General features: G+C 37.1%; 2 protein-coding genes across 2 annotated transcripts; one reads left to right on the top strand and one right to left on the bottom strand.

Moving 5' to 3' along the window:
* Positions 1-1,317: 1,317 nt before the first annotated feature.
* Positions 1,318-1,854, top strand: LOC6646916 (drosulfakinins). Its single transcript, XM_002070418.4, has one exon. The coding sequence runs from the start codon at positions 1,327-1,329 to the stop codon at positions 1,750-1,752; it is 426 nt and encodes a 141-aa protein (XP_002070454.3). The 5' UTR covers positions 1,318-1,326; the 3' UTR covers positions 1,753-1,854.
* A 4,320-nt stretch (positions 1,855-6,174) lies between these two features.
* On the bottom strand, positions 6,175-18,347 carry LOC6646915 (protein pygopus). Its single transcript, XM_002070417.4, has 3 exons — positions 16,649-18,347; positions 6,742-7,628; positions 6,175-6,674 (listed from the first exon to the last, which is right to left on the bottom strand). The coding sequence occupies exons 1-3, from the start codon at positions 17,442-17,444 to the stop codon at positions 6,354-6,356; spliced, it is 2,004 nt and encodes a 667-aa protein (XP_002070453.1). The 5' UTR covers positions 17,445-18,347; the 3' UTR covers positions 6,175-6,353.

Here is an 18,347-nt window from a genome sequence, read left to right on the forward strand (position 1 = left end):
ACATTGAGAATATAACGAAATCGCTGGACTTCTCGCACAAATAGCTGCACATCAAGATGATCATAGCCTATGCCTCCGTCAAGGAAGTTGCACTGAAAGCTCTCCGAATCCTGCCAAACATCCACTTGTACATAAACCACAGATGGATTATTTATTGCACTGATTTCCTTATTTGATCCAGGGCAATGAAGTTTTAGGTTCAGATCTGTCTCTACATTATAATCATAGTTGTTGGACTCTTTACAAAATATTTGTGCTGTAATTTAAACAATCTATATTAAAAATCACAGTTTAAAAATAAAGTAATTTTTTGTCCTCACCATTCAAAGACATCTCTCCCAGTTGACAGTTGAAGTGACTAAACTTTGTAAAGTTGTTGAGAAAACATCGACAGAAGTAAACATTTTCTATTAGAAGAAAGACTAAAACAAAGTTGTTAAATACTTTTCGCGAAGTTCTCATAGTGAAGGTTGAATTTATAATGAACGCTTTTCAATTCCCAGTTCAAGCAATTGTAGACAATTATAGATCTATTTTGGCTGTTAAAAATCTGCCTTTGTTAACATTTTGTATTCTTATCGTTCAACCATATATAGAATGCGTCATTTAAAGTATACCAGATTTCAGATAAAATATAAGTACCCAAATGTTTTTGTATTTATATAGAAAAACGCATAGAAATATGGAGCTATGTTACTTCATCGAACTTAAAATTTTAATTGAGCTAGATGACAAGATGCCAACATATCCCACAAAGTACTAAAAATCTTTGTTAAACTTTATAGAAAAAGTCTCCAGGATAATTTAAAGTAAGTCATCAGAACTTTTCATAGTAAATGTCATGCAAAATTGCTGTTTTAAGAGTTCGGCATATTATAGTATGTTTGAATTGAAGAAAAGTTGTTATATTTTTAGCACTTAAAAAGCAAGAAACCGACAATTAAAAGAACTAGCAAAATCTATTTTTATTCCAAATTTGATTACCAACAGCAGAAAGCAAATGCTTAACAAACAAAGGGGCTTTATGTTTTTATTATTAAGTTTTTTAACGTAAACTTTTTTCAATCATTTTGCATTATATTTTCTTTGGCAGCAGCCAAGACTAACCACGACTTTGCTTGTTAATACAATCAATCATGTCAATCATGTGTCAGCTTCCCAATGGTGGTAGGCTAAGTGAATTATATACATATATTTACCTGCAGAATATTAAGAAGATGGAAGGGATGCGCCTGTTTCAACCCTGCCTTTTGCGGTGGTCCTCATTGGCCTATAAAAGGAACATTTTGCTGGTCTACAAAGGCAGTCAATAGCGGTCCGAGCAGCATGAGCCACAGAAGATGCAATATTTGCGCTTTGGCGCTACCACTATTCGTATTCATATTTTACTTTTTAATGGTGGTGCCGACGCCCTGCAAATCCGCCAGCTTGGAAGTTGGCAAACAGGAGCAGCAGCTGCAAGATTTGGAAACCAAGATGGATACAGGAGCTGGACCCTCAGATGGTGATACGTTTGGTATATCAACGGGACGCTTTGAGAATAGACGCAATCAAAGGTCAATTGGATTTGGTCCCAAATCAATGAAGATCTCACGCTCTCGGATACCAATTGAATTGGATTTTCTTTTGGACAATGACGACGAACGGCTGAAGTCCAAACGTTTCGATGACTATGGACACATGAGATTTGGTAAACGGGGCGGTGGCGAGGATCAGTTCGATGATTATGGCCATATGCGTTTCGGTCGGTAAACATTTTGGTGAAAAACTTAGGGGTCCTTGAGTAATTTGATTTTGTAAATAGCACATCAACATTCCAGTATAATTATACTATATATATGTGCAAGCTTGAAATGCTTTTTACATTTAATTATTGTTAAAATAAAAATATGCACATTCCAAGAAATGGAAAATTACAAAAAATTCTCTATTTATTGTTTATTAATTATACAAATTAAAGCCCAGTTTTATCGTTCGCGAAGTCTCCTAGAAACAACTATATGAGATTTCTAAGTATTTAATTAAATATAATTCAGATTTCATTGCCTTATCATCAGAGACTTAAAACGGAAGCTGAATAAAAGTTTTAGTTAACCCCATAAGCAGTTTAGCACGTGCAGCACAAAAGTAGGCTATATTTTTGTTGCATTGTTAATGTGGCCTTCTCTTAGGTGGTAAGAGATTATTTCGTCTTAGTTTCATTTGAAAACGTGCGTTAGATAATAATAAGAAATATTTTTATCCTTCAAGCAAAATATTTAAAACTATTATCTCCAAATATTTATAGAAGTATTTAAACTATAAACTATATAGTTCTTAAAGAGTAACAAGGCAAGTAGTTAGATTCTTATGTGATTGAGAGAGTATAGTTTAGACTAGTTAATAGTTATATTTGGAAATGTCTTTTTTATTATTTAAGTAAGTACTTGAACAACTTTAGACTAGCTTCAGTTAAGTTGCAACGTCAGGCCCAACTTGAGCAAGAGCCAGTCGACTATTGACGAGACTAGTGTGTCAAGTGCTGGTCAGCCTCCCTCCTCTTACCATCCATTGACCGATCGCATAGAGTAGCAGTTTTGCTATGTGTCTGTGTGTAAAGAATTCCATTTGTTGACCGGATTGTCCGCATTCCAAAGATTCAATCGAACAGTAACCACACACACACACATGCAGACACGCAGACATACACTCATACTGTGAAAGATAGTCTACAGAAAGGCACATAAAAGTCCAAATTAACAGCTATAGAGAAAAGTATCTATGAGTTTATCAATAAACAAACGGGCAATCCAAAGCCGCAGCCCATAGTTCGGGCTGCAGTTGCCAAGTCTTTGATTCCACAACCAGTCTCAAGAGAGCCAAAAGTTAATCAAAAGCCAAAAGAGAGCATTGGAAGTAACACAAAATCCACAAAAGCCACACCAATCTACCAATACATACATACCTACATATACATTCATATATAAATCGTATGGTGCTTTAAGCCTAATGCCCACTGTTGGCCGGCTCAATTGAGCCAACGTTTTGGGCATTATCGGCGATGACGTCGCAGCGACCTCTTACAGGTGCTTTTAATCGAGGGTTTCATAAGCTTACTTATTTTTTTGAATTACCTGCTTTTGTTATACTTCTTTTTTTTTGTCAGTTTTTGTTCTGCATAACAACTGACAAGCCATAAACGTGAGATTTGTTCAAATTGGAAAATGTTTAATCATTTATTTTGCACTTAAACCGCAACCCTAATCAATATTTGAATGGTTTTATTTTTGTTGTAACTTTCTACGTTTTTCTTTTTGAAAATTCGTAAAAATTCTGCTCTGCTTGTGGCTTCTCTATCATTTACGTAATATTTTTGTAAGTGATAATTATTTTCAATGACTAATTTGTATAAACACTTTTGAAGATTTCATTGTTGGTTTCTGTTTACAATGGTTTTTTTTTTTAACCACAAAGGGTCTCTTGAGGTAAATTTGGAAGTGCTCATTATTTGGTTAGCGTTTTTTCTTTATTTTGAGATTTTGTAAATACATATCCGGATATCCGGAGAATGGAAGAAAATACCATTAATCTTTAATGTAGATTCTACGTATATGGGACTTGAATTGACTTCATCTGGAATTGAAATTATCAACGCAAAGTCTTTTAAAAACTTAATAATTAATGAGGAATGTATCAGTCCATTGTTAGTTAAAATCTATATACATTACCGATTTATATAAATAGTGGCAATATGGTATTAAATTATACACTTCTAGATTGCCATTAAATGCAATTGAATAGGGACTATATTTTCTTTTTTTGACTTAACATTTGTTTTGCAAAGCAGAAACGAACGAAGCAATGACCAAAGTGTTGAGTCGGTATGTTATTAAATAAATGATAAATAAAAAAAGAAAACAATGTTTTATTGTCAAGTTTTTGTTCTATTGTTGTTTTTATACTAAGAAACAGGACCGCTTTGTTATATAAATTTTCAAAAATACGTTTTTAAAGTCCACGATAAACTGAATATATGTAAGTATTATAATTTTTGGTATAATATTTTCAGTAAGTAGCTATTAAAGTAATCTGCCTAAAGGATCTATATTGTGTCTAATAATTACTTGCAGGATTACTGTCTTAATTATTAGATTAAACTCAGGGTTTTCGTTTTTTAAATTAATAGCCCTTTTTCGAAACGATTAGGCCACGTTAGCAGCTCTTTTGCAGTCAAAAAATGCAAAATGTGTTTGGCAATTCGACTGACGGCTTGACCAGCTGCCCAACATGGTTTCCAAACTGGAAATGGAAAACGATTTCTTATTGCATTTTCCTGTTTTATAAAATGTGGAATTTCCATAGAGCCTGTGTGTGCCGCTGACACACAGAGATGGAGAGACAGAGACACATTCGGAGAGTGTGGGACAGAGATAGCCAGAGAGAGAGCCATTCAAAAGGCAATCAGTCGAACTTGGTCTTGTGCGCCACAGGCGTTCGCCAGCATCCAGCAGACAAACCGCTGGCAAAATGATGGTGGAACGCGTTTTTAATTGAAAATATGTACATCTATCTGTATGTCACTATACGTACGTATGTATGTAGGCATGTATGTAAGTAGATATATACATATATGCATGTATATTCATTACGCAATGAACCAACTTCTCAGCTTGAAAACTGGAACTGCCAATTTTTGTGATTTAACGCAATTTTGGAGAACATAAATTTCTCATCTATTGACAATTGGGTAACTTAATACATATGAATATACACACATACAAATGTACATATGTATGGGTGCATGTATTTATTTTATCATGAACTTTTTGACTAAAAGACACAGGTATCAGGCCAATTATAAATTAACCTGCTAACCTGAATTTCACATAAATCTTCACTTCAAGCTAAAGGTGAAGTTCAGACACTGAGATTGCCTTTAAATTTGTGATTATCTTTATTTGCCTTTATTTTTTGAGCGGCAAGTGAAACTGGAAGTGAAATCGTCAGCCTCTCCCGCATTCGACTCGGCGAAATTCTTGCCAACCTCATCTCATATTCGCGTATACATATACATAAATACCTATATAGGTAGGTAAGTATGTATTTCATCTGTTCGCATTGTTGTCAAAAATCTCAAATCTCTCCTCGTCAGGTATCTTAGTTTTTTTGTTTTTGTGTGTAGTTGTTGTTGTTGTTGTTGTTTGGTTGCTTGCTTCGGTTGATTTGTGCCGAACCCAAGGTTTTTGTTTACAGATACATACAAAAGGTATATATAAATATACATACATACATATTTGTAAGACATTCCAATGAAAATAGTCTTCAAGTCACACAGAGAGCATTTCGTATGCAAATCAGACACTTGCATGCGTACAAAACCGAACCCACTATGGAAAGTTGCATGCAAAGTGCATGTCAACGGTTTTCAAATGCCTTGCAGACCTGGTCTTAGCCAAAGGCTGTTTGTTGTTTTCCATCTAAGTCATCATCAAGCTTCAACAACTCCACCCGCAGTGTCACTCAATCCCACTCGAGGCACATTCTTGAATGTGGCCTGCATAAGTATCTAAGAACCAAAAGGTGACTTACCAATCTATAGAAAGAATTACATTTTCGAATTATATAGATAATTTCTGTTAACATTTTATTCTTGTTTATGGTACATAATCATTCCATTTTATACGATTATTCATGCTTACAATATTAATTCTACTAACAATTAATTTAGCTCATTTAAAGAACTAATATGGACAGATTGGAATATATATATATATATGTATGTATATATCATGTATAGAGTCAATCGATTTTCTTTTCTTCTAAACATTTTTCACTTTAGAAAGTAAGAATATATTTTTGTTTTATTTTTTACATTTGTGATTGTGTTGTGGCAAAAATAGAAACAAAAAAAAAACACTTTTGAAAATTCAAATTCTTTAATCTTCATTTTGCCATTTTTTTTGTCAGTGTCTAGGTATATTATATTATTCTACATTATGTATTATAATCGGTTAATATATATAAAATATATTAGGTATTTCATATAATCATACGTGAACGCATTGGATTTCATTTTGTTTTGATTGTAATTTGTATATATATATATATATATATATATATACTTAAAGTATAAACCTAGTAAGGCACACATATTCATTGTTATAAGTTGTTTGTTTCATTATCGGATATCCTATATTCCCTTCAGACCTTTTTTTTGCTGGTCCTGCTGCATTCTTCATTCTGTTGCAAGTTCTAATTGCTTGAATCCTTTTCTTCTAATTTGACCAGCATCGCTAAAAGTTTGTGTATATATATATATATGTATATAGATAGATAGATTAATGGTGAATGGGAGTATTTTGTCCTTTTTGTTTTTATCTGCGTGGCTTGCCAAAGCTGCTGGAAGGGCCAATTGGTCCATAGATGGCATGCGGATGAGGAATTGGATGGGCATGTGGATGCTGTACAGGTCCCGGACCATTCGCCATTGCCATGTGCTTGCGTTGCAGAGTATTCGGTCCCATTGGCCGTTCGCCATCGTTTAGATCGAGACCTGCCACCATTTGGGCAATTTCACGTTCCTTCTTTATGTCCGGCGGGTTGAACTGTAAACTGGCCAGTGAACCATGACTACGGCTACGATGCTCCTGGCGTATAGAATAGCTGAATGCTCGCTCGTTCAAGTGTCCTTTGCGCTGTTACGAAGGTGAAAAACTAGCGATTAGCACTCTAAAGAGACTCCACTTGGATAATGTTGCTTACCTTATAGATGCCTGTGCCACCTGGGGATGGGGATTCGGCACCCGAATTGCCCGAATCATCCAGGCCATTGCCCATGGATGCGGCCATTTTGCGACTGGACATGCTCAGGGGACGCGGCTCTCCGATAACCGATTGGGCCATCGGTGGTGGAGGTATTCCGCCCATGGCTTGCTGCTGGTGATAGGCGTAGATTGGTGGTACTATGGGCATGCCAACTGGTACGCCACCTCCTCCATTCTTTTTGTCCTTCTTCTTCTTTTTGCTGGTCGAACGCGACGGCTGCAGCGTGGCATACTGCTGCGGCAACATCACTGGAATCTGCAATGGCGGCATGCCACCCATATGTGGTGGTGGGCCATGATGCATCATATGATGCTGATGTGGATGCGGTGGCAGGTGATGCCCCATATGTCCATTGGGTGTGGGCGGACCAGCAGGGAAACCACGATGACTGATGGTGTGATACCGTGACGGATGCGGACCGTGTCCAGCTACAGGGCCATATATAACGCTACCTGGTCCTGGATGTCCTTGTTGCATTCCAGAGCGATGCATTGCTGCCGGATGCATGGGCTTTGGTCTAATTAGAGTTCCAGACAGCGATTGGCTGCCGCTCGACTTGGATGACTTTTTGTCCCGTTTATTCTTACGTTCCTCTTTAACGGGTGGCGGTGGCACTTCAATGGGTGTGCTTATTTGACGGGCACGCAGTGGCCTACCCAGCGTAGAGTTGTTGCCAGAGAACACCTCATAGGGACTCTCGACAGCTCCAATGCTATCCAATTGATCCTGTGAACCGCTCCACACCTTATGATTCTCATCGCCATTATAAAGCGAAACCTCGCCATCATCCACTGTCACATTTAGATCTGCGCTACTCCCATAAACTGCAAAATAATAAACAAATAATATTTAATATTATATTTCTAGTTATACAACCAAATAAAAAGACACTTTTGACAAAAAAGAAAAACAAAATACTAAAACCTTGTAAAATTATCATAAAATTATCGTAAAATTTAAACGGCATTCAATTTTAATAGTTCCTGTTTCTATTTTTATGGAAGGTTGTTTGGTTCATCGTTATAAAGTTAGGGGGATTTTTTTGACCATTTTAAGTATTAGGACTTTTGATGCATTACGCTTGAGCTAATTTCGAACAACTTATAGAAACTAACCATGAATTATACCAATTTGTCTGCATTAGTTTTGTCGATCATTTAAAAGCATAATATGGCCTATTTTGTTCAATATATTTATCTATTTAAGCCCTAAACTCCTATCATGAAGTTCTTATTTTTTGGGAAGCAAATCTTGCAGGCCATCAAGCTGACATTTCTATCTTAGTTTCAAAACCATTAGGTCGATATTCTGTCGGGCGACAACCAAACTGTTCAGCGAGCTGTCCCTATAATTTAAGGGGGAAGAAAGCAAGTACAGAGTCTGTATTATTATTGTCTACCAGTTCTTGATCAGGAGCACTGCCTATTCTACCCTTTATTAGCTAATAATTTTATTCCCAGTTATTCATTCTTTCACTTCAAAGTTCAGTTGCAATAATTTTACATACTGGTTTTTGGACTCGTTATGGCAATGTATCAGTTTGCTTATTATCCAATTTAGGGACCGGTTATTTTAAAGCCCAGTGTCAAATGTATGTATCAATCAACTGAACATGATATTATTTAAATGTTATTTTCTGACTTTGTGGCCATATCTCATGAATTAAAATCAAGACGCATAGTAGGCCAAATATGAAAACAAATATGGTAATATTAAAAAAAATCTTTCTGTATATGTAAAGTTACACGATATTCATAGAATGAATAGCATAAGATGAAGCTGGCTATCTAGTAACAGCTAATACCTGCAATTAATTTACTAGTTACGATTTCTTGCCAATTAGCCAGGGGAAGTTTGTAATTTTACAAAGATAATGAAGAGCCCTGATCTGCCATGATCAAGTTAATCATCTTTCATTATAATGATCGAGGTTATGGGATTGAATTTGTAAAGTTTACATTTCATATGAATGATGTCTATGAAATTGAGTAAGTAAAGTGTGAATTGATAGCATTTAAGGGAGCATTGTGCGCAAATTGGCTTATTATTTATGTAGTTGTTTAGCATTATGCGGGCTTTTCACTGACCTTCATGGCCAAATGGTTAATTCGTTGTCAGCTATTGAATATCCATTGTGAAGGGGTGGTGCTGGTGGTGGAACAGGGCCGAGAGGGAAAGACCTTGGACGCACTTGTCTCACCTTTCGATTGCCGATTCACGCGCGAATTGCGGCAAGAAACAAGGCAATCGCATTCAAATTAACCAAAAAAATATATATGTATTATATACTCGATATAAATGAAGCGCGTCTAATTCAAAACGGGCCAAGACCGTTGTTGTGGCATGACGACAACAGACGCATTCAAATGAATAAAAGTGGTAGTCAACAATTTGGATCGATTTGACTTTGGCTTTGGCATTTCTTAACCGTTTTCGGGTGATGGTGGTCAGTTGGGCAACAGATATTCCAAACAGATACTCACTAAGGCAGGCAAATGTTGTCGTTTGTCGTTGTCGTTGTCGTTGTCGCTGTGTCGCGATTCTATAGCGCATTTGGGCCATGGCGGCAACGGTTTTGTAATAAATAACGGTAATTTAATAACTTGAGCGTGGCTACACCTGCAACTGTTGCCATACCCTCGAACCCGCTACCCACAGACCAAAAGCCAGACCCAGCCAGTCTCGAACCTGATCGTCTGGTCGTCTCCAAACCATATCCAAACGCAGTCCAGCTCAGTTTGGCAGACGACGACAAAACGACGAGTCACTTGGCCTTTTTTTTTTTTCTTCGGTTTGTCTTTTTTCTCTTCTTCATCTCTTCTGTTGGCCACTTTTGTACTTTAGCTTCTTTTGCCATGCCATAATTTTGTTATTCTGTTTTTTTTTTTTTTTTGTTGTATTTTATTTTTGCGCCATTCTGCCCTCAGTGGCTATTGTGCTATGAGAAATACGTTTCGCTTTGGGGTCTATTGACCTCTAGTCGCGAGACCACAGAGCAATTGGCTGACTTAAGTTGAAAATGAGAGCGAACATTTTAGTGGGAGAGAGGGGGAAAAAAGGGTTTTTTTTTTGTGCCCAACAACTTAAAAATGTTAATTTATGAGAGGCGGTGGCAATTAACTTGGTCTTTTTTTTCTTTTTGGTTTTCTTGTGGGAATGTCGACGGCTTACAGACGCCTTGCCCCTTCTCCAACTAATTAGCAAGAAAAACCTGTCGCTTTTCACACACGAGCAAATGTCATTGTTGAAGTTCTTTTAAACAGATTTTCATCATTTTGGCAACCACTGTCCAGTGTGTGTGTGTGTGTGTGTGTGTGTAGGTCTGTCTCCATCTCCCTCTCTCTCTTTCTTAACGTTAATCTTCCAAAATATCTTCGTACTTTCATTTTTTCCACTTATGGTATCTCAGACAAAATTTAACATCGTTTTCGAAAGTGAATTTTTAATGGTGAACGAAATGTAGGTATATAGCAGATATTTTTGCTATCTACGACTACCAAGATAAAACGTTTATAAATGTGTAACGAAAACGAAACAATGAAAACGATAAAATGCCAAATAAAACTTGAAATAGAAATCTTTAAAATTTAATACTCTAAAACTTTTATCATCTAGAGAAATGATTTCGCATTAAGTATACGCACTGTGGTTTCCTATGGTCTCTGACTCAGTTTGGCGTAAACATTTTAGCGGAAGTTCAACAAATTCCTGTCGATTAACCGTTCATTTGGCTTTCGATATTAAATGCCAAAACAAAATTGCAAAAATTAATTACACTTCCAGTTTTAGTTTAAGCTAATTTTGCCTGAGCATGAAGTTGATTTTTAATTGTTTCTCTTACCAAGCTTTGCGTTGTCGATAATTACACGAAAATGAGTATTATAGAGCAATAAGAGGCAGGGGACGGGTGGGGATAGGAGCTATTGCTCCCCACTTATGTCATAGATGAGAAACGTAAAAGTAAAATTGTTACTCTCACTACTCTAAGCAAAAGAAGGAAAGGCAAACAAAAGAGTGTTAGTTGCATTTTGGCAGATGCGCCCAAGTAGCCTCTGGGCATGCGTGCATGAAAATAGTATTTCCAGGTACAACTAACCAAAGGGAAGTGGGTTTTTGGCGGGAGGTGGGGGGGTGACTACTATTTGGGGCCAGTCAGGCTTTAAGAAATAGCAACATCGACAACAACAACAACAAGTTGACTCTCTTTGAAATATCACGTATCTGAAGCTGGGGCAAAGGCATACCGTTGGCATTTACTTAGTTGGCTGTTCACTTCTTGCCGAACCCGAATCAATTTTCAAGCCAAGCTAAATTCCTCAGACCCGGCGGAAGGGGAGTGTTAGCCAACCAACAAAAACAAAAAAAACTGCGCCTTCAACAACCAAAAGCAACAGCAGCCAATCGAACAATGTGGCTTGGAATTTTTGCTTGCAAATTTTCATTGTTGCCTTCGCTCGAACCGGCATTGGTTTACGACGATGCAACACAAGCGCAGCTGCCAAACATTATCTAGGCCGCGCCAAAATGGAATGCCAGACGAATGAGTAATGGCCAAGTCAAGACAAGACCAAGATATGTGGGGAAGCGGATGGTTTTTGAAAAGGGGGAGGGGGGACTAAGTGTTAAAAAAGTAAAATTCAATTTAAATAGGGGAAAAGTCTTAATTGGAATGCAGTTAATTATAAGTTTCAGATAATTTCCTGGAAATAAAAACAACAACAGCAGCGGAAGATCATGGTTAAAAATCATTTAACCAGCAGGCAAATTAAAACAAATGAACTGAACAATCAATAACTATGCAAAATGGAGAGAGAGAAAGACAGCGAGACAGAGAGAGAGAGAGTGAGAGAGAAAGAGATAGGTTAATAGCAAGTGGGTCAAACATGTCTACAAGTTTATGTTGATCGCCATTCATCTGATGAATGGATGAATGCATTTCAAGTGCCATCAACTTGAGTAACTTGTAATCGAGTTACGATCAGATTCAGTTTGTGTGGGGAGTTAACAAAATGTTGGCCGATCACCAGCACCACCAAAAAGCACCATCAAAAAACTACAACAACCACAGCAACGTGTTGCAAGTCAACAAGAAATTTTTTTCGTCCTCCTTCTTTACCCCTGCCAAGAGTTTTTTGCATGCAACCAAGTCATTCAACTGCAACTGGATTTCGGTTAATGGTCCCCCTCTCATTGCTTTCTCTCTATCTCTCTCTAACACACACCATTTTATGCTCGATCTCTTTTCAGCTTCTTTGCATAATAATAATGCAATGCAGAGATCGTTTGTCAGATGGATGGAAAACGATGATCGTAATAGCAGCGGCAGCAGCAAAAAATTATGTTGCAGCACTGCATCCTCTCTGTCTCTCTCTTTATCTCGCTTTTCATGGCCTAACCGTCAACACGTCCACAACGGAAACTGAAGCCAAACCGGCCTATGTTGACCAGCAAGTAAGCCAACCAAACTATTGTTCGATACATACAATTTACATATATATATTTTGTCATGGTCAAGTGGCCACTTGTCTTAACGATAGAAAAGAAAAGAAAAATCAAAGCTCTATCGAAAAATATAATCAGCATGTTATTATTTCAAACTGACCTTTGATAGCATCGGAATGTGAGATACAATTCAATCAAGTTTTCATAATATTTTGTAATTTTCAATAATTTACTTTTAAATATCATAAAACGTTTTGGAAAAATATCAAGTCACATATAATAATGGTTGATATATTATCAAATGATTATAGGAAACGAATGTTTATTGTGATTTTCTTGTAATTAAAAATAATTTTTAACTCTTTAATTTATAAATGTTGATAAAAAGAAATCATTGACCACATCAACAAGGGGAAAAAGTTGAGCTTGTTATGAGAGAAGCCAAACATCCAAATGCCTGCCAAAATTCCCTGACAAACTTTTTTTTTTATGTCTTTATTTTTATTTGGAATTCGCTAATTCCAGATTTGTAATCAAGAAGAATAAATTACAAAATTTCATAAATATTTAATCCTCTTTGTGGATAGTTTGGCAATATACATTTCCTTAAGTCACTGAAATTTCTTTTTACTTAAACTCTATAACTTTTCCTCACATATAAAAAGATAATGAAAGATAATTAGCCAATTTGATGTTGGTTTTATTTAGTTGTAAGTCTTAACTAGTATTAGAGATAAAGATCTAAAGTTTCTTTGCAAAGTGATGATGGAACTTGGTGGTTCTTGAAAAAATCAACACAGACCTTTTATCGCTGCATTTGAAATAATTTCCCATAGAAAATTAACTTCAAACCGTCTTAACGTATTATTATCTACACTCAATAAAACTGTATAATCAATTAATTGTTCTAAATTGTCACTCGTGGTTAAAGATCAAGTGTCTTTTAGCTTCTTGGCCTTGAGATATGAGACAAATGTAGCTAGAATCTAGTAAGGCAATTTATTTAACGACTTTGATTTTGATTAGCAAATGTTGGAATTTTTACTGTTTTTTTTCTTTTTACCATGTATATATGTAGGTATGGGTGTTTGTATGCATGTTTGAGTGCTCTGATTTTCTAGGTCTTGAAAAACAAGTTGCAAGTCTTGTATGACCGCAAAGCCACCTGCAAATTGCTCAAGTCAACAGGCTAACGGATAAGTGTGAGACAAATTTAAGCCGATTCGAAATTATTTACTCAGTTGATTAACACCAAAATTGGTTTGTATAGTGCCAGATCTCGTATGTTAATTGAATACAAGCGAGGTCACAATCACAATGAAAGACTTTTTTTTTTGAATATTCAAGCAGTCGTTATTGGTATGCGAAAGTATCTATTGCAATATTAGTGGACTAAACTATTGTATCTAGGACTTTAGTAAATGTTTTAAATGTGGCACGCTTTCATGTGATTTAAGTGGCAATTGAAATTAGTTTCTTTAATTAAAATGAATACACACAGACACTAACTAGCGCTTTAATGGTAGAAAAAGTACAATTAACTGACATTCATTCTAAGAGTTTAGAGTGACAAACAGCGTCAGTTGAAATTGTGGCAAGAGCAACCTTAATCTTGACTCGACTGCCGACTGGCAGAAGGCAAATTAAAAATGTTAATGAATAGAAAATCTCACACTAAGAGATACAGATACACACACATGGTCGTGTGTTCCATAAAAGATTTTTATCATATCTGAAATAAAATTTCACTCACTCACATACAGTTCACTGTCTCTCTCTCTCTCTATCTCTCACACTCTTTCTGTTTGTTTCTTTCTCTTTTGTCTCATTTTCTTTTGCCCTTCTCAGCCCCACAGATTTCACACTTCTCGATATATGAGTAGGTAGGTAGGTAGGTAACTTCCCACCATTGCTACAAGATGGAATGAAACATGAAAGTGGCAAGACCAGACCCAAATGGAAACCAGTCATAAGAAAATAAACCCTAGCCGAAAATTTTCTCACGCGTTCATCTCGATTTACGTACTCGCTGAGCGCAAATGCATGCCCCCTCTGTCTCTGGCCCATGCCCCCTATTTCTGACTCTTATCCAAAGACATCTTCTCGAATCTTTGCGTTGGCGGCACCCAAAGTCCGCGACCGCTAATCTGCACGCGACCACAATTCCCAAGCCATCCAGCCACTTTGCGTCGCGTTCATCAAGTTTTATTCAACTCAATATAACAACAAGGCCCATCATGTTGGGCCATGTTGAATCATCATAGACAAGTGCCTAGTGGATACCTGTGGATGCATGTGGACTTGGAGAAAGGCCGAAGGTGTTCAAAGTGGCCACGGCATTACAAAAAACAAAAAAAAAACCTGAAAAATTACAAGCAAACACAAGATACACCCAACTCCAACTGGAGAATGACCAACTGAAGAGGCTGTGTGAGAATTTACCAAGCTAAAGCAAATATTAACATAATAAATTACTGCCAGTAGCATAGATTTCATTAATTAGTTAGTAGTAGACCATTTATTGCAAGTCACTTGATGTCGTTTTGATGAAAATGCAAAACTGACAAGAAAAATTCATTAATCTGTTAGCCATGACAAGTTACAGAAAATGTCTATTCGAAAATGTCATTATAAGTATCTAACCACCCACAAATGCTAATTCTACCCTATGACTTTTAGATTAGATTAGATCTGATAAATAAGTTTTCCACAAATGAAAAGCTGTAATTAACTATAAATGGAATATATTACATAAAAGTTTATCCCAAATAGTTTTAACTATTGTTAGGAACTCTTTTAACTCAAAGTTTATAAAAGTCCGAAGAATTTCTTGTCCCAGTTCAAATTTTGTTTTGGACGAAAAATATTCAAAAAATATTAAAGTAAATAATTGATGAGTTCATTCATATAATGGCACAAAGAGATAGGGAGAAGTAGCCAGCACTTTGTTAACTGTTTAATTATATAAGCCATAAGCTAATAAGAGAACCTCAATCAAAATGTTAGATATTAGAGACTATAAATAAAATTCAATTTTGCCGCAATAAATGTTTATAAGATGTAGAGAAAAAACTGTAGATATCAGTTGATTGGCTTCATTGATAAAGAATATATAAATATACATACATAGGTATATGGAATACAAATTGCTAGAAATTTACATATAAGCACATATATTTAGACAATCTTCTGTTTAAATTTCAAAATTTCGTTATTAAAAAAAACAAAAATTCCAAAATATTTTAACAATTAAATAAACTATAAAAAGAAAATCGAAAAAAGAACTCTTTAAATTGCCAAATTTTTGCATAAAAAGCTGATAAAAACTTTGCTACTGATTAACTTAAGTGTTTGATTTTATAGATTTTGTGGCTCTTTGCTTTCTACATATAACACCTTTCAATGATGATTGATTTATGCATATGTGTAGAAAATGTATATATATTTATGTACTATGTATATGTAGATTGATGGAAAAAAAAATAAGGGAGTGGACCAAGCGCGAAAGCGAAATTCATTTAATTTAAATGCCAAACTAAAGATTGAGTTTATTAACAGTCGACAGAGAGTCGAGAGCGAGATGATAGAAAACACAAAACGCAGCTGCTTTCCTTCTTTCAAGCAATTTACATGGCAATTATCATAACTTTGCCATAGACGAACCACACCATACCACACCACACCACACTAAACCACCGACAAAAAACCACGTTTGCCATCCGCTGACTATGGAGAAAGACAAGAAAGTCATAAAAACAGTGAATTTTTGTACTTCTATGCTTCTGTCCCGATCGTTGAAATTTAAATGAGTGGAAAGTGTTTGAAACGCCATGTTTCTCTTTTTTTCTTTCTATGCTGTTTGACCATTTTCTGTGTGATTCGAAGGTCTTCGTTTAAGTTTTGCTGTTCCGGCCATCGTTTTGTACTTGGCACTTGCCAGATGTCGACGGCCCTCCCATAAAGTTGTCAATACTAAATGAAATACCTGCCTGAACCCAAAATACCTACTTTAAACAAATGTTCAACTTGAGTTTTCTATTTGTTTTGTAATGTCTGAGTGTGTGTGTGTGTGTGTTCAAGGTGAGGCCTGTTGTTTATTAAGAAAACCTTTAGTGGCCATTTCGAAAGATTCGCATTGCATATTAGTTAGTTCTTTCAGTCGATCTTTGAGTTGTGTTTTTGTTATTTGTCACAAGCTTCTAGCTAACTGTACCAACGACTAGCCAAGAGAGTTCTCTTTAGACTTTAGAGATACAAACTAACTGTAGTTGCTGGGGACAAAATGACGTAAGCGTTGTGTATGGAAAAACAAAAAACTTAGGCAACGAACTTGAACGGAAGAGAGCTACTAAACAACTACACATACAGATACATATGCTTATGTGATTGTGTGTGTACTTACAGTTCTTGACGGACGTATAGCCCTCGGCAGCACTGCCCGTACTGCCGCCATTAATGCCCAAGCCAGAACCATTGTGGACATGTCCATTCGATGTGCGACCCAAGCTATTCAATGTTGTGGTGCTGCCGGCTCTCGATCTCCAGCCTCCTTGAGCGGACAGTGGCAAATGATGACTGCCATTGCCATTGGTTAGGCCAACTGTGGTTAGATCGCCATTCGATTTGCTACCGGCGCCGCTTTTCAATGTGCCATACACACTGCTGCCACCTCCGGCCGTGCTGCTGGTCTCCAACTGGCGGGCATACGAATTGTCCGCATAGGCATGGAAACAGCATCTGACTAGGGCATTAGCTGCCGCCTCCCGCTTGCAAATGAAGACGTGGCACTCAAGTACCTTGATGCCGGTGGTTCTGCGCAGGATCGCTGCAAATATGGGCGGATGCTGGGCACGCGGCATGCGGGCGAATGGTGAATCCAAGGGTAAGAACTTTGGCTCCGGATGAGCATTGCCACGTTCGGGTATGAGGACTTGCCGCACGGCGGCGCAATAATGCAGCGATTCGATAGGAAAGAAACGTGTAATCTGCTTCAGATTCTCGTCCACATTCTCCAAAAGAATGCCATTGGACCAGACGCTAAGCCAACTGTCGATACCCTTGGCGCCGACAGCTCCTTCCGATGGATAAAGGCTACGCAATGGTTCCTGTATGCCCTGTAAGCCATCCTTACTCTGACGGGGCACAGCGCTGCCCAGATAGAGTACCCGACAGCGGCAAATGGGTGTGGAGTCACCCATTCTTGTGGAACAACAACAACAACAATGAAAACAACAACAACACTAGACAGGCGGCTTACGTTACGTAGTAGTAGCTCTCTGTGGTGACGACGACGACGACAACAACGTAGGCGCGCGCGGAACGAGACACCGAACAATGTGGATTTTCTGGTTTGGCTTTCTGTGTTAGCCTCCTCTCAGTCTCTGCGAGAGTGTGTATCCGTATCAATGTGTCTGTGTGTGTGTCTGTGTCTGTATCTGTGTGTGGTTCTTAAGCCGTTGCGGAGAGAATTTTTTTTCGCTTAGGTAAGCGGATATTTCTTGCCCGCGCACACAAAGGCAATCGCATTCACATTCACATTCACATACAGTTCTACAACACCAACAAGGGCACACACACACTCGTCCATATCGTCCATATATATCTATGTAGTTTAGATACTATATCATCGGTTTGCTATTATTTTTTCTGCTTATTTTTGAACAACATTTAATAATATTTTTTTGTTGTTTTCACACTTCACAAGATATTCAAGTGCAACACTCACTTCCGCCTTTAATTTTGGATTCTCTGATTCTCAAACACTCTCACACACACACAGACGCACACTGAGAGACACCAAATGACTTCAGAGGCACCAAAAACACGGTCGTTCAATCAGGTTGAAAAACAAATATGGCGTCATGGAATTCTAAATTTCCAGTTTCCGTTTTACATAATTCACTGCGTAAATGTTGCAAGTTGTTTTCAAGATTTGATCAGCAAACGCGTTGAAGAGTTATATATATCTATATAGAGAGAGAGAGATGTGATTTCAGATCGTTTTCCGACACACGATTAATAATTTATTCGAATAACTTCTGACAAGCGTCCGCTCGAGAGTTGTAAACGCGACGATGTCTCACTGTGGAATGAAAATCGAT

The sequence above is a fragment of the Drosophila willistoni genome, chromosome 3R (assembly GCF_018902025.1).
Source record: "Drosophila willistoni isolate 14030-0811.24 chromosome 3R, UCI_dwil_1.1, whole genome shotgun sequence".
NCBI lineage: Eukaryota > Metazoa > Arthropoda > Insecta > Diptera > Drosophilidae > Drosophila > Drosophila willistoni.

Bases quoted from the DNA above. Each gene is read 5' to 3' on its own strand.
- LOC6646916 (XM_002070418.4), top strand. From the start codon at position 1,327: ATGAGCCACAGAAGATGCAATATTTGCGCTTTGGCGCTACCACTATTC.
- LOC6646915 (XM_002070417.4), bottom strand. From the start codon at position 17,444: ATGGGTGACTCCACACCCATTTGCCGCTGTCGGGTACTCTATCTGGGC. The intron at 7,629-16,648 runs GTAAGTACACAC...ATTATTTTGCAG, and splicing joins CTATACGTCCGTCAAGAACT to TTTATGGGAGTAGCGCAGAT. The intron at 6,675-6,741 runs GTAAGCAACATT...CCTTCGTAACAG, and splicing joins GTGGCACAGGCATCTATAAG to CGCAAAGGACACTTGAACGA.